This window comes from Antechinus flavipes, chromosome 4 (assembly GCF_016432865.1).
Source record: "Antechinus flavipes isolate AdamAnt ecotype Samford, QLD, Australia chromosome 4, AdamAnt_v2, whole genome shotgun sequence".
NCBI classification, from domain to species: domain Eukaryota; kingdom Metazoa; phylum Chordata; class Mammalia; order Dasyuromorphia; family Dasyuridae; genus Antechinus; species Antechinus flavipes.
Genome location: NC_067401.1, coordinates 212095779 through 212113411, shown reverse-complemented (window position 1 = coordinate 212113411; position 17633 = coordinate 212095779). Strand labels below are relative to the sequence as shown.

The 17633-nt window shown below is 34.4% G+C and overlaps 1 protein-coding gene across 2 annotated transcripts in view; it reads right to left on the bottom strand.

Moving 5' to 3' along the window:
• ADGRF2 (adhesion G protein-coupled receptor F2) overlaps positions 1 to 16644 on the bottom strand; it is a 32122-nt gene extending 15478 nt beyond the window's left edge. For both annotated transcript variants that reach the window (XM_051997114.1, XM_051997115.1), the window contains exons 1-3: positions 16390 to 16644; positions 3328 to 3370; positions 1632 to 1780 (exon numbers count right to left, since the gene is read on the bottom strand). In XM_051997114.1, coding sequence (XP_051853074.1) covers positions 1632 to 1780; positions 3328 to 3370; positions 16390 to 16539 — 342 coding nt within the window. In that variant the 5' untranslated portion in view covers positions 16540 to 16644. The remainder of the gene's footprint in view (positions 1 to 1631; positions 1781 to 3327; positions 3371 to 16389) is intronic.
• Between the last annotated feature and the right edge of the window lie 989 nt (positions 16645 to 17633).

Here is a 17633-nt window from a genome sequence, read left to right as displayed (position 1 = left end):
CATGTAGGAACAGAAAAAAGCATATATTTTTCCTCTTTATCCTTTCTGTTATTCAATTCATTCAAAGGTAATTTCAATAAGCCTAGAGAAGATAGATTTACATCCCCAAACTTTTAATCAATTTCCAAAAAAAAATCATTTTATCTACCTGTATACTTGTCCATGGAACATGAAATATAAAGGAACAATTATAGGAATAATGACTTGGGATAAATTTCTTTTTTAACTCCATCAAAAAAGATGAAATGAATAAGACAAAATCATTGAGATTTATATGGCAAAGGTTTTCAAAATACTCTATATGCATTATCTCATTGATTCCCAAAGGACATTCAAATCTATATTTCCTACTGCTATGCTCAAATGCCCATCAGAACATGTACCTAAAAGAAGGCATAGAATCTTACTAGGAAAGTCAGGAGAGGAACCTGTCCAAGACTATAGCAAATAAATTTATATGTGTGTATGTGTGTGTATTCAGGAAGACCTGAATTCAAATCTGATCTCTGGTTACTTACTAGGTATGTGACCCTGAGCAAGTCAATCAACCTCTTCTCACTTTAATTTGCTGGAGTGAGAAATGGCAAAATACTCTAGTACCTTTACCAAGAAAATCCCATAGACAATATTGTCAAGACCATGGGATCACAAAAAGTTGTACACAACTGATCAACAACAACAAACATTGTGCTAAGAACTTAATATTAACTCATTTGATCCTCACAACAATTCTAGAACTTATTTATACCACATAAAGGATATTGAGGCAGACAGAGGCCATGCTGCTATTAAGTATTTGAGGCTGGATTTGAACTGAGATCTTCCTGAGAGCATTCTATCTACTGCATGCACGTAGCAGTTATGGCTATCACACAACAACAACGACAACAAAAAGGAACAGCATCTTAGTGAATTTGTGTGAGACAATCATCTCCTTGCTATTACTTCCTGACTTCCTTTGTCATGTATCCCCAATACTTTCCTTGTCATTGGATTGGGTTGGCTACCTTATGAATTCCTCTTGTCTTGGCAAACCTTTCTATCAAGTCTTTCTGATCATGATTTAGATCTTACTTTTCTCCCTCAAGAGACTTCTTTCCTTTATGACCTATTAATTGACCCCAATCACCAACAAGCTAAACTTGTTTGTTAGTTAGGGTCAGAGACAGACATTCAACAAAATTAGGTAAAAGAGTATGTGGGAAAAAAAAGTGGAAGAAATGAGAAAAGAAAAAATGAGAATTCGAATTCTTATAAATATGTGACTAATGGAATATAAATACAAGGTGTCCTAAAATTCTTAATGGAGTATTAAGCTATATTTTGCTTACTGCTAAAATGATACATATATCTTTCTGAAGAGATAGGTAAAAAGATATAGGCTCCTTCCAGGCTTATTACTGTGTCACAATTAAGTTATATGGAGGAGAGGAAATTGTTGTTTATCTGAAAAATTAAGGACTCAGCCCTGAATTATTGCCCAGGTAAATTTTGTGAAAAGACAAAGGCTAATCTCAAGTATTATGAGCCAATGCCATTCAGGCCCCTTGCTTTTTTTCAGACAATACTCTGTAACTTAAATTTGTAATTAAAAAAAAAAAAAGACTAATCAATAAGAACAAGAATATTACCTCAAAAATGCTGAAGACATTAAGAGTTCTGCAAGTATCTGTGGATTTCTGCCATTTTTTATTCTTGCATAAAAACCCTATGTTCCCCTCCATCTTTGCAGAACAGTTCTTAAAGCAGTGGGAATTTTCAATACAAGGGACTTTACAATCTGTTGGGACAAGAAAATGGAAAAATATCATCAAGAAGAGGCCAAAGAATTAGTTCTAGTTCTACTACTAAAAGGGAAGAAAAGGAAATAAACATTTATTATTAGAAGGCACTTCTCCAAGACAGTTGCTGCACTAAGCACTTTTGATTTTCACAACTCTGGAAAACAGATGCTATTAGTATCCCAATTTTATAATTGAAGAAACTGATGCAGAGAGGGGATAAATGACTTGTCCAAAGTCACACAATTACTAAGTATCTAAGGTCAGATTTTAACTCAGACCTTCCTGATACCAGTTACATATAGCACATTATCTACTTTGCCACTAACTGCCTAAGTTACATGAATTTGGACAAGACATTCCACATCTCTGGGCCTCTAAAATGAGAAGCTGGGAAAAGTCCATTCCAAACTGAATGGCTGAAATGACTGACCAGAGTGAAATTCTATATTGAACTATAAAGAGAGAGTTACAATTCTTAGATTTTGTTATTTTACTTATTTTGACTCATCATTCATATCGAAGAAATGACTCCTGAAGCATGAGTGGATGAACACAGGAGGAAGAGGAGGAGGAAGAAGAAGAAGGCTGGGGTCATATATATATAATATATGAATATGACCACTGTTAGGCATCATTGGACATTATGTCCACTAAAGTTGTAGGATGCAGCAAAATATCACAGTAAGATGCAGATTTTGCCTTCAAAGGAATGGAACTTCCAGATACTTCCTGCTGCCATTCTTAGGTACATTGATTTCTTGGATGGGGAAAATACAAAGGTTGAGAAGAATTCCATATATCCAATGGAGGTAGAATTCTAGCCAATAGCATGATGATAAGTGTTTGTCAACCAGCTTTCAAAATAAATTATGTACAAGACATTTTAAATTTAATCTTTGTTATTAACATTTTATCCAACACTTTATATATTATATATCTATATTATCCACAAAATCTGTATCATTTGAAATTTCCAACATGTAAATACTCATACTAAAAATGCAACAGTTGACTCTCATGAGCTAGTATGAATTGGTTCTAACACATTCCTTGTTCTTGCTGAGGTGATGCTCCAAATCATAGAGTATGGAGCTCAAAGATACTTCACCAAGTATGACTCCCTCATTTTGTAGATGGGAAAACAGAGCCAGAGAGATTTTAAAAAATGATTCTCTTAGGTCACATAAGTGGCAGCATGCTCAGGGTTTTCATCCCATATATTCTAATTTTAAAACCAGGGCTCATCCCATCTCCAGCCTGATTGATACTCAGGAGGGTCTATCAGACACTTCAGGGTCAAGAAAGAATAGATGTTACAGTAAGTGCTTCCCCTGCCCTCAATCTTCCTGCCTGTTCCCCAATCCATTTTCCCTCCTCCTGATTGGACAATGACAAGAGAAATTCTTGTGTTCTTTTTTATTGTGACCTTTGGGTACCTAAGTCTACTTGTATCACTTGGATGAACAGAAAGCATCAACCATGATCCTTCTAGCAAAATGGATTATCTGTCTTGATTATTAATTAATAATTTCAATTAGCATACCTTGTGTTTTGTTAGTCATCTGTACCTTGTCTTTATTAACAACCTAGAGGAAAAAATAAATGAGATCAAGTTAAAATTGCATTATTTAAAAGGCAATTGTATATTTAACTCTAGACATAAAACAAAACTACTTCTAATTTCTATTACTTTTGTGGAGGAGCTTTCCATGGAACTGAAAAAAAAAAAAAAGAGACATGGCTACCATAGCCAGATTTTCTTTCCGACCTTTGCAACTCAGAACAATATAATGAAAAGAACATTGGTCTTGGAGTCACAGAATCTCAGAATCAAAGAAGCTAACAACTAGAATGAAGTTCAAAAATCACCAACTCCTTCTATAACTTCCTCTAACAAGTGATGACCAAGCACCAATACCTCTAATGATAAGAATATAACTAATATCAGTAGCTAGTTAGCATTTATACAGCACTTTCAACTTAGCAAAGTATTTTACAAATATTTTCACAACCACCCTAGAATACCTATATTCTTAATTATTATGCACATTTTCAAGATGAAGAAACTGAAACAGACAGAGAATAAGTGACTTGTCAAGGGTTAATCACACACCTAGTAATTGCCTGGAGCTAGGTTTGAACTCAAGTTTTCCTGATTCCACTAATACTACCTGGCTGCCATAATGAAAGGGAAACCATTAACTCCTTAGCAGCTTATCTCAGGATAGCTCTATTTGTTAAGAAAATTTTTGTTTTGCATTATTTGTTCTGAGATCAAACTTAAATCTGCCCCTTCACAACTCCCAACCCTTGCTTCCAATTTGTCCCTGTGGGACCAAATAAAACTAATGTAATTTGTCCTTCACATAAATACATCCCTTTGATCTCTTCTCCTTTTCTTTTTTCTTTTCTTTGTTCCTTTCTTCTATCTTACCTTCTTTTTACATCCTTAGTTCTTTCGACTGATATTCCAGCTGATAGTTTCGCTGTTATTTAGTCATTTTTCAGCATATGCAATACTGTGTGATACTATTTGGGGTTTTCTTGGCAAAGATATTAGAGTAGTTTACCATTTCCTCTACCAGCTGACCATGCTTCCCATTTAAAATTCCCTCTTTCAAGATATTTCTTAAGAACTTTAGAATCAATTGTATGTCATGGGAGACACTGGCACAGGACCTCCTAGCATGATGTGCTCTTATAAAAGAAGGTGCTGTGCTCTGTGAGCAAAGTAGAATTGAATTAGCCCAGAAGAAACATGAGATGCACAAAGTTAGAGAATTCACCTCAAATATTCCTAAGGACTATTTGTGTCCAATTCATGGCAGAGCACTCTAAGCTCATATTGGTCTGACCAGCTACAATCAGACACACTAACTCAATTCTAATATAGGTCCTCATTTTGGTCCTCTTCAAGAATGAAGAACAACAACCAACCCACCTTGTATTTGGTTGGCATATATTTATCATTTAGTTGGGTTTTTATATATTGAGAGAGAGAGGGAGAGAGAGAGAGAGAGAGAGAGAGAGAGAGAGAGAGAGAGAGAGAGAGAGAGAGAGAGAGAGAGAGAGACAAAGACAGAGACAGACAGAGACAGAAAGAGAGATATATATAAGTCCCATGGAGGCACTAATCAATCATTTAATCTATGTATTCTTTTTATACCTAATATATAGCAAGCAATACTGTAGATGTTTTAAAATGCTTAATTGATTAATAACTGATTTGTTATGGAATATTCTTGGTTGCTTTTTTGTCACTCTGCTTCATTTTTCACTGGAAAAGTCCCAGTTCATTTGTACCTTTCCTGAAGTACAATATTGATCACAGTAAACCAGATGTGGCCCACTGAGGGCAGTGGACAGCAGAACTCTTTTTTTTTTTTTTTTAACATTCTGTCCTTTACCCTTCTCAGCATAGCTAAGGCGAGCATTAGTTATTTTGACTGTTATAACATACTATTGAATTATATTGAAACTTATAGAAAACTAAGTGCATAGCTTATTTTCAGAATTTATGCCTCAAACACCTCTCCCTAAAAGTTGATATTTTGAAAACAAATACAGAATTTGACATTCATCCCTATTCATTTTTATTTTATTGGACTTATTCTTCCACTCTAACTTCTTGAAATCCTTTTGGATCCAGAATGCCATCTAATTATGTTAACTATCCCACTTGTATTTTGTATTATCCTCATATTTCACACACATACTTTCTCTAGCTTTATAGATCATTGATTAAACAGCTGGACATCAGAGTCCAAAGGCATGTCCTCAAGAGAAAGAACTCTTTCCACATTGACACTGACTAAATAATAACTGCTCTTTTATTCTGGTTATTCATGTTCCTAATTCACTTATTATGTTCTATCTTTCTCTCCATGTTATCAACAAACACAACACGAGAGATTTTTTTTATCAAATACTTAACTAAAATTTCAGTGAGCTATATATAAAGCAGTTCCTTCATCTAATTATCAAAAAAATTAGATAAGTTTGAGATGACTTATTCATAATGAAATCATATCATCTTTTAGTGGGGACCATTTCATGTATTATTCTCTTAATGATGTGTTTTACAGTTTTGCAACAATTAGAAGACAAATTTAGTGGTCCATAATTTGCAGGATCTATTTTATTTCCTTTTTGAAAATTAGAAAAAAAAGAACATTTGCCTTTCTCCAATCCTGAGGAATCTTTTCCATACTCCATAATCTTCCAAAGTTCACTCACATCATCTCAGCAATCACACCTGCCAGTTTTTCAGTACTCTTAGAAAGTGATCTGAAAATACTTTTTGATTATACACCTCTATCACAAAATATTTTGTAATGCACATGGCAATATAAGTGTATATTTATTCGTTTACATATTATGCTCATAAACTATTATTCTGGCATATTATGTACACTAAAAAATACACAAAATGGGCATTTAAAAAAATAAGATGTTACTTGTAATTCACGCTTAAAGAGACCAATGACATAATGGTGATGATTTGATTTGTACATGAGTTAGATTTAACCGATGCAGATTTGAACAAAGTCATCAGTTTCACTATCTTTTCCTGAGTCATTGAAGTATGATGGGAAGACAAAAAGCAGGATGATTTGATTGGTGATGGCCTGGGAGACAATAGATGACTTTGGTGTTTTCAGTGATTGACCAAACTCTAAGCACTTTACAGCACCTGCTTCAGATAACTTCATGGCCATTTGAACAAATTGTTCTCACTCACCCATTCCTCTGAGACAGTCTTCACATGCTTGTAAGTTCCCCTATCTCACTGATAGGTTTGAGGCCTGGAGCTTCAAGCCCATCTCCTGAGACATTTTACCATGTTGTGGTCCTTATTCGTGCTACAGTATTTTTTTTTTTTGAACCACAGGTGAGAGTTGGGTAAATCAGGCGAACAGGAAAGGTGATTAAATACACCTGAAAAAAGCTCAGCAAGCCCTCACACCAGAAGTGCTGGTCCTCCTGAAAACTTCATACATGCCAAAAGGATAAAATAAAGATGAAATGAGTGATAATTTTTTTTAATAATTCTATTTTGATGACCAAAAAGAGGAGCTGAGTTTCTATCCCAATTCTGATACCTATTAGTTATGTAATCCTGGGTAAATCCCTGAGGCCTCAATTACCTTACATACAAAGTGGTGATGAAAATACTTATAGTATCTAATGCACATGACTGATGAGATGATAATGCTTACAGTTGCTATTATTCAATATCCTCAAGAGGCAATACAAAACTATTGCCAACTACCTGCACGACATTTTTACCTTGATGTCCTGTCCACCATCTCACAATTAATATATCCAAAATGCATCTCATTATCTTCTCCATTAAATCTCTGCTCCAGACTTCCCATTTTAAATGAATGCACTGTATATTATTCTCTATAATGTCCATGAGAACTCTAGCTTTTCTTCATCCCTCGTTACTCATCCCTCATCAAATCAGGTGCCGTCTTGATTTTACTTGTATAATAAATCTCACATCCATCCCTGCCCTCCATTCACATGGGCACTATTGTAATAGTTCCTAATTAGTCTTCCTGCTTCCAGTTTCTCCCTTCCCCAAACCATCTTCCATGCAGCTACTAAAATCATCTTCCTAAGATATAAAACTGTTCAAGTCATTTTGCTGTTCAAAAACCTTCCATGATTTCCCATTGTCTCTAGGATAAAATACAAACTTAGTCTGTAGAAAGCTTTTCACAATCTGGCTCTACTTTATCTTTTTAGATTTATTTCATATTATTCCCTTCCAAAAATTTGTCATTCCAACCAAACAGAACTAAAAGCTCTTTTCCAGATTTGGCATTCCAATTTCCTTCCTTCTGCATGACTAAATAAATGCTTGGAGTAGAGTCTTTCCTCACCTCTGCCTCTCTAATACTGTGTTTCCCCGATAATAAGACCTATCCCGAAAATAAGCCCTCCCCTTACTGTAAGATTCCTCTAAAATAAGCCCTCCCCCAAAAATAAGCCCTATTGAGATTGCTACTGTAGTGAAGGTGATCCCCTGCGCTACACGCTACATTACGGTAGCCTTTGTATGCACCCTCCCCCACTCCCAGTGAAACGCACGCCGCTCTCCGAGCTGCATCCAATCAGAGCTGCAGCAGTGAGCGCATCATCCTGTTCTTCCCCAGTGATTTGCTTGCTGGCGCCATTGAGAGCAGTGCCATGGAGGAGACTGAGGCAGGACAACATAAAAATCCGGTATGTAATAATGTAATAATAAAGGTACTTTTTTTTGTTCACATTTACCTGTTTATTAAAATTGCTGTCAATGTTCATTAAAATAAGCCCTCCCCTGAAAATAAGCCCTCTGGTGTTTTTCTGTCCAAAAAAATAATAAGACAGTGTCTTATTATCGGGGAAACACGGAACCTTATCTTCACTAAAGACTAAACCTAGATGTCATCTCCTACATGAAGCCTTCTCAGATGTCCTCAGCTGTTAGTGCTCTCTCCTCCCTCCAAATCTTGTATTTAATTATCTGTATACATAATATAATTTTAGCTGTTTTTATCCTGAACTTAATAAATGCCACATAAGTGAAAATTTCCATACATAAAATAAAACAGGAAAAGAGAATTATACACTACATTTTAAATATCTTTTATGTGTACTCCATTGGGGTGTAAACTTCTTAAGGAGAATTTTGTTCCCTTGCTTAATCTCAACACTTTGCATAGTATCTGTCACATAGCATTTAATAAATAAGTGGATATATAAGTATAATATGCATTAAACATGTTCTTTCATGATATGTGAATATATAATGAATGGATGTTAAATATATACACATATTGGATAATTAAATATAAATATAAAATACATCCTTAACAAATGATATATAAATTGATATTTCTTTTACATATGTGTGGATAAATAGTGAAAAGAAATTTATTAAAAATCTTCTACTTGACAGGCACTATGCTAAATGCCGAGGATTATTTTTTAAGTACAAAAGACAGTCCCTGCCCCAATAGAGCTATCTAATGAGGGAAAAAAGAAGCAAATAAATGCATGTAAACAACTCATATTCAAGATAAATAGGAAATAATTAAAAGATAGAGGTACTAGAAATAAGAGGGATTGAGAAATACTCCCTTTAGAAAGATAGGGAAGTCAGCAAGTAGAAATGAAATGGGAGAATGTTCCAAGAAAAGAAATGCCTGGAATCAAAAAATGGAATGTCTTGTTCTTAAAGGCCAATGTCACACTGGATCAAAGAGTGCATGGCAGGAGTAAGGTTTAAGAAGACAGGAAAAGTGAAGGAGTCAGTTATAGAGGACTTTCAATGACAAGTATTGTATTTGATGATGGAGGAAATGGGCAATCACAGAAGTTTATTAGATAGAAACCTGAACTTTAGGCAAATCAATTTGCTCGATGAATGGAGGATGAATTGGGATGGGGAAAGATTTAAAGCAGGCAGACCACAAAGGTATGTATGTATGTATGTATGTATGTGCAGGTATATATATATATGTAAGTGTTCAATACTACATATACATGTGTAGATGAGTGTATATATACATATATACACTTATAGTATCTCAAAACTTAGTTAGTTTTAAACTTTAATAACTCCAGAAGTATAAATAATACAAAATTACCCCCCAAAATTGAAAGGTTAATTAAAATTTTAAGATATTGTTATATTCCTCATTAAAATTTAACTCATACTTTATATTGGGCTATTCATCATTCTAATTGATTTTTAAACTTTGTAAAACTTTCATCAGATGTTGCTCAGAGACTTAAAAGAGTTGTATCTATAATCCTAGTCTTGAGATAACCCCCCCAAAATAAAGTTTTAATACCAGAGTTTTTTTGTGACTCATAAGAAAAAAAATCTAATGGAGATAGAGCTGATAAATGAAGTGGCCAGGTAAAAGGACATCCTCTATCAAGCGTCATACATAAAAGTCACAGATGCAATACATTAATGTTCAAGAAATTCAAATAAAGCTTTTATATTCCTGAAATTGTCTTTAAACTGGGAACCTTTGGGATACTTACAAATCTGTCATGCTTATCTATATTTCTTTTTGGTCATCTTCTGTTCTCTTATTTATATTTAAAATTTTTCAATGCCCTTCTTTTTTCTTTTTTGCCTAGCCTTTCAAGCCCTTCTCCTGTCTCAAAGGGAAGTGGGAGAGGGAGGAAGGAAGAGAGAAATGAAGAAAAGGAAGGTGAGAGGGAGGAAAGGAAGGGAGGAAAGACCATACCTGAAAATATGTATTCAACATGTTGCATAAAGTATGTCATCAAAGAAATATAGGATGAAAAATTATAGACCTATTCTATGGTGAGTGCAAGGAATAGCCTGCATGAGAATCTTACGTATCAGGAGAATGAAAGGAAGGACTCCAGTATAGTGGTTGGACTACCTGTAATGAATACTAGACGAGATATCCAGAACAGTAACCCTAAATACAAAGGAATAGATGGTTTATAAACTGCATTAACTGGAGAAAATATTTGACATGGTCAAATCTGTATTTTAGGAAAATCTCTTTTGAACGTAAATGAAAGATGAGTTCAAGTGGGGCAACTTTTAAGATCGGGAAACAATGGCAGTTAGGGCAGGTGAGAGATGAGTAGAACTTAAACTAGGATGGTGATCCAGTAAACAGAAGGAACAGGACAGGTGGGAGAAATATTATAGATAATAAAATTATGAGATTTGGAAAATTGTGACAAGTAGAAGATGATTTATGGATGACTAAAAAGATACTGATGCTCTTTAATAAAGATGTTTGGAAGAGGAGTGGATATTATGGGAAAGATAATGTAATGAGATCTGTCATATAGATCAGTGCAAATAATAATGAGTTTATCATTGTTCTGCCTGGATGACTCTCTCTGTCCCAGAAAAAAAAAAATGAAAAGGGAAGGGAACTCTTACTAATCATTTCCCTAGAACTCCCTGGTATCTGCCACATTTATGTTGTTAGAAAGTGGGGAGAGGGAGAAGAAGAAAGAATTTCACTTTCTCAGTTCATGGACACACTAAATTAAGTTATTACCATATTGAGAGGCCCACAAATGATACAGTAGAGGTAGAAGAGGGTAGAATGGGAAGTATTGAATAATTATGGGTAAAATGGATAATGTAGCCTTTAATTGACTATCATGAGGGATGATATATGAGATGCAATACAGATATCAACCTATATTGTTATTTAAACCTCTAACAACAGAATATCTAATATAGTCTGCATTATTTTTTAAATCACATTAACCAAGGGTTTAGCTATTTTATTGATTTTTTTCATAAAATCAGCTATTATTTTTATTTATTAGTTTAATAGTTTTCTTTCTTTCAATTTTATTAACATCTCCTTTGATTTTAAGAATTTCTAATTTGGTATTTAATTGGGGATTTTTAATTTGTTCTTTTTTTAGCTTTTTTTTTTTTTTTTTTTGGTTGCATGCTCAACTCATTGGTCTTTTATTTCTCTACTTTATTCATGCAAGCATTTAGAGATATAACATTTCCCCTAAGATCTGTTTTGGCTGTATCCCATAAATGTTGGTATATATCTAATATAGTTTACCATGAAGTAGCATAAGGAAAAGATACCTGTGCATGCCCTAATACTGAACCATCTTTGCTCATATCCCAATCCCCTTATGCCAACAATATTCTAAACATCTTGAGCACAATATTTTTCCTCACATCTTCTAACTTCCTTATCTTACCTTCTGCTCCCCAGAAAGGCACAATAGATACCAAAGACACAAAATATACCCCTAATACTGTTTGTTATTGTTGAATGAATGAATCCTAATTTCTGCATATATGATTAAAGTCCACCAGCTGGAGGAGGTATTTAAATATATGGTTGCTTCAAATTTCACCCTCTCCCCAAATCTTCTCAAGAAAGATGGAGTATTCCAATTGTTTTTTCTTCCTGATGAGAATTTTAAAATGTCCCATAAGCCCTGGCATATTATGTTAAGTCCCTGGCACCATATTTTAAAAAGTATATTTCTAAATTGGGCTGAATCAAAAAGAAGACAACCAAAGGTGATAAGGAAGTCAAAAACCATGCCAAATGAGAATCCACTGAAAGAACATGGGATATTAATCTAGAAAGATGACTAGATGGAACATTATAGCTGTCACATGTAAAAATTATCACACTTGTTCCAAATAACTCCAGAAAAGCAACATATGCAAGTTGCAGTTTTCAGAGAGGAAGATTTAAGCTTTCTAGAAGGAAAATTTTCCTAATAATTTAGAACTTTCCAAAAGCAGAATGGGGTATCTTACTAGGTAGAGAGTTCTTCCTCAATGGAAATTTTTGATAAGAAGTTGAGTGATCACATGCCAGAGATATTATAAATGTTATGAACTGTTGAAATACTGGTTGGACTGGATGATCTCTAAGATTACTTTTAGCTCTCTATTAATTTTGGGGTCTACAACAGATTGGCAAAGTTGATTTTTTAAAAAGTAAAAGGACAAATGTTGGAGAGGCTATGGGAAAATAGGCATATTAATAGTGGAGCTGGAAATTAGTCCAGCCATTCTAGAAAATAAATTGAGATTATCTCCAAATTATACTAACCTGTGCATGGATTAGAGAAAAAGGAAAAGCACTTGTATGTACAAAAGTATATATAGCTGCTCTTTTTATAACAGGAACTGGAAACAAAGGGGTATCTGTCAATTGGGGAATGACTGAACAAATTATGGTATATGAATGTAATGTTATACTATTGTAATGAAAGAAAGGGCAAAAGAGATGATTTCGGAGTAACCTGGGACAACAGGTTTAAAATGGAAGCAGAACCAGGAGAACAATTTATACAATAACTACATCATTGCAAAGATAAAACAATTTGAAAGATCTACAAACTCTAATCAACACAGTGACCAATCATAATTCCAAGGACTGATGATAAAGCAGACCACACTTTCTGACAGGGTACAGCATAAGATATATATGTTTTTGGATATGGCTAACATGGGGACTTTGTTGTTGTTGTTGTTGTTGTTGTTGTTGTTGTTTCCAGTAGAAGTAGTGAAAAAGGCAAGAAAACATTTTCTTGCCTTTTTCACTACTTCTACTGGGAAAAAAATGTAATAAAATAAGGGTAGTCATAACATAACCCTGCCTGACCATAAACTGAGGCCACGCCCAACTTCCCATCCCCATCTAGATTGCCTTACAAATGTAGCAGACACTTGAGTTTCAGGATCCTACTTGACATCAATGGCTACTAAGAACCCAAAATGAGCAATCATGGATCTGTTATTATTTGCAGTGATCTGTATGATGTTATTACATTATCTTTCCCTTAAAATCTATCCCTTTTCCAAAAAATTAAAATGAAATTTGGGATCTATCCAGAACTAAGAGGAAATTAGACAAGTACATAAATGTAGTTGTAGTCACTCTCTTCAGATTGCTAATTTCAGGGTCCATTTATTTATCTGTGTCAGTAACATTTTAAAAATGAAAATATTGTAGACATAAAAGATCAAGAAAGACCTAGAATTCTGGATCCCACACTGATGTTTACTCAGAAAACACCAAAAGTCTGACCCTCTGAAGTTTACTCTGAAAACACCAAAACTAAAACCTCCACAGGAGCTCCTGGTCTAGATGTAGCAAAAAGAGCAGGGTGATGGGAGAACAAGGAACAAAGACTGGAAATGGTTGGAAATGGAATCTTGATAGGATCAGGTTCTGCAACTCAAATTAAGAACCATATCCCAAAATAATCAAATACCTTCAATTATATTAGGAATTGAATTAGCCTCTTGAATGGTTTATTTAAACAGGCCCCAGTAAGATAACATTGCATAATTCAATTCAGTTATCAGTGGGTGGAGGAAATAATACATTGTTTACCACAAGAGATAGGAATGTTGTTCTCCCTTCATTCTCCAAGAGGACTACGGCATCAGGGAGATGATGCCATGATGTGCAAATGAATTGGATTAAAATGAGGGAGGGCTGTGCAAAGTCATCTGCCTCACTTTTTCCTCCAGAGCCATCTGGGTCCAATGGCAAGATGTAGATCAGGATGATTGGAGATGGCCCTGAATGCAGTGGAAAATCTTGACTTTTTAAAGTTAAGATAAAATAGTGTAGCTCATTTAAGAAAGGGGTCTACACTGTATCTTTACCTGGTCTGAATGCTAGTTTGCTACAATGTACTAGAAAGAAGTCATTACAGATTCTCCCGCCATAATCTATGTATTACACAAAATCTCCTGTCTGATGCTTACTATGAAAATAGATCCTCAAACCTTGTTAGACTGGTTGAGCTACTTTCAAATGGTGGAAGAAACTGGTTAGCCATCCAGAATCCCTTCTGAGAGGCAAACAGACAGAACTCCCAGGGAATGAGATCTGACACTTCTTTATGGAAACAACTTCCCACATTTCAATCACCTTAATGTGAAGTATTTAGAGATTATTTTACCTGTCTTCCAGCCTCTGTGCTAAGTTTAGCAACCATAGTTATGGTCGGTTGAAAGGTAATGGTAGTAAGTGTGGAAGCAGGGGCTATACTATAGCCACCAGAAGTCAGAAACCTCCCATGGTACAGCAAAAAGAATAAGGTGATTTGAAGGCCAAGGCTCTGGTATCTAATCTATGAGAAGGGAATTGCTGAGGAAAGCATAAGGACTTGTTTTCGGAAATCATTTTTACCATGAGGTGACTTTGGGCAAGTCACTTCCACTAAACTGGATCTAGAAAAATCCTTCCCAGATGTAAAATGTTATAATTATTATCTCTATTGTGGTTTGCTTTTATTAGCTAAATGAGAAATGATTATTTCTATTAATAAAAAATGTTATAGTAATTAAATAATTCCCCACCCTTCACTCCTGAAGCAATTGTAGATAATTTATTGACTTTATCTCCTGTATCATCCACACCCTTGTGAATAATTAAAGAAGGTGTGATTATCCCTAATTTGCCTAATGAGGGCCTAGCCAGGAAAAAATAAAAGGCTAGTAAGAAAAAAAAAAATGTATTCACTCAATTAAAAATAAAACCCAGGTTGTGGATGGTTGAGCTGGAAAGAGGACTACATGAGAGGGAAATGTCACATTAAAAAAAAAAACACAAAAAAAAGTATATATTTTTTAAAAATAGAACCTAGGAAAACTGATTTCTTCATGTACATTTTGGTTCTCATAAGCCTTATTACTTCATGAAAATCTTGAGTTTCAAAATACATTTCCATGAGGGAAAACACTCATAGTCAACTTTAAATTAACTAAAAATTCATGCTCTAATTTGTGAATCATTTGTGCTTTGAGTTTTTCCTTCCATTTTAATCATTTGACTGCTTGTTGCACTTCCATCAATAGAGGAAAGAAAGGAGTAAAATGCACTCCCCCTCCAAGACCTGTCAAGTGTGTATATATGTGTGTATGTATATATGTATTTTTGTGTGTGTGCATATATGCATTTATAAACACATACACATATATGTATACATATATATAAATATACACATATGTGTGTGTCCAAATATATGTAGACATATATATTTATATGTAAGTACATATATTTAAATATTTCCCTTAATTTCTAGTATTTTGTTTTTTGAAATATGTTTCAGAGTTCTGGCCCATAACAGAAATATGTGGATTTCATTTATCCATACTAATTTCCCTAGTGTATAGATAGAACTGAGAATTAGTTATAGATGTTACATTTCCACTTAATTTAATAATAGTTTATCTAGTTAGGGGATAAGATGAGGGAAGGGAATAAGCATTGACTAGGCCCTACTATATGCCAGGTACTGTGCTAAGTGCTTCACAAATACTGCATTCTTTAATCTAAGCAAATGCTTTACAGTAAAAAAAACAATCTCACACAAGCTGAATCTCATAACAACCTAAGAGTTAGGTAATAAAAATATAATTGTTATCTCCATGTCAAGTGCCTGAAATTTCAGTTGATAGGCCATACTGAATTTCAGGATAGGAAAGCAACTTTTCAAAGATTGAAGAGCTACCAAGAAATAGAAACAAATAATGAACATTTATAGAGCAATTTGAGATCTGCAAGGTGCTTACATTTGATTCTCACAATAATCCTGGCTATAATTAGCCCCATTTTATAAATGAGGAAACTAAGGTAACAAACAGTGAAGGGAACTATCCAGGACCACATATATAGTAAGTGTCAGAGGCTGCTTTCCAACCAGGATGTTCCTGATTCCAAGTCCCACACTCCTAGACAGAAATAGAAATAGTGGTACACTAGTAAATGTTTAATAACCAGGTCTCTCCCCACCAAAAAAAAAAAGTATATACTTTTGAGTTTAATCTGCATTATTAACATTTTCTCTATTGTTTTTTTTTTTTTGGTCTGGATAATTGACAAACAATACATCAAGCCTCTATATTTATAGTATCTGCCTATTAATATCTAAGATGTAAATATTTTTACTGAAAATTAAAAGTAAGCTCTCCATCTGGCTCCATCACACCATCTAGATGAATATAGATCTGATTATGATGATAAATCACAGTTTCTTTCCATTCTGCTACTGTATTTCTCACACTTTCTTCTCCTCTCAGTCTTTGACTGACCTGGCATTGGGTTTTGCAGGATTCTGTGAGTTGGAGAAACACCAACCAGGAAAGAAGAATTGCTAAGGACATTGTTTCCACCCAGCTGAACTTCTTGCTTCTGTTAGGAAAAAAAAAAAAGTAAGTCACTGCTTTCCAAGCTCCATACATCTATAGAAAGGCAGATTTATAAAAAATGGATCCTAAACTTCAGTAATCTTTCTATTCCCTTCCCATCCAAGAAAAAAAAAAATTGGACCAAGCCCAGTTCTTCAGTTCCTCCGGCTTCAGGAGGAAGCTGTACAGAACTGTATTAGATCAGAAAGACTGACTTTTGCTGGAGATGAGGCAGTTCCCACCCTCTTATCCCCCACCTCTGATGTTTAATCTTTTATGATACATACTTAAAGTTGACAAGGTAGCTGACAAGCTGGCTGCACTTCATCTGACAGTCAATTAAAAAAATACTGCAAATTTGAGAGGTAGAAATGACAGTATGTAGGTAAGGATAAGATACAGACTGTACCACATCTAAGTGACTGGCTACATATGAGTGTTTAGCTCTACTACATCTTCTAAACTAAGACTTCATAATCTCAGGTCCAGGAATTCAAGAACTTGGATAGGAGACAGGGGAATTGGCTCTTTATTTTCATTAACTTCTAATTAAAATTGAGCATTTCTTTCAATTATGAATATAAACAAAAAAACCATTACTGTGAGAAAGGGTTCATGAGATTCACCAAATTGCCAAAGGTTTATGTCATAATAAAGACTGAAAATCTTTGCTCTAGTCTAAATAGTTTTAAAAGCCCCTTTTGAACAGAAGGGGAGTGATAACTGTCACTTAATCCATTATTCCCTAGTTTGAAGCTAATTTACTGTATCCTATAAAAAAAAAAAAAAAGACCAAAGGAAAACATGATCATTATTTTTAAATACTTAAAAGACCAGCATTGGAATAATAAAAGTAACATGATTAATTATATTTTTTAAGCATTTTAAGCATTTAAGCATTGTATGTGTATGTCCACACTTACATGTATTTTGTTTTTCTTTTGAGACTAGATATCTCTTTCTTGCCTAAGCTGGAAGAACAATAGATAGTCATGGACCTATTCCCAACACAAATTGATTTGAGAGCTTTAAACTATTATGTTTTTTCCAACTTAGCCTCCTGATCTTTAAAGCAGATCTCCAATCTGCTTTAGACCTACTATAGCTCAGACCTCCCATACTCAAGCAGTCTCCCAATAGGGAATATA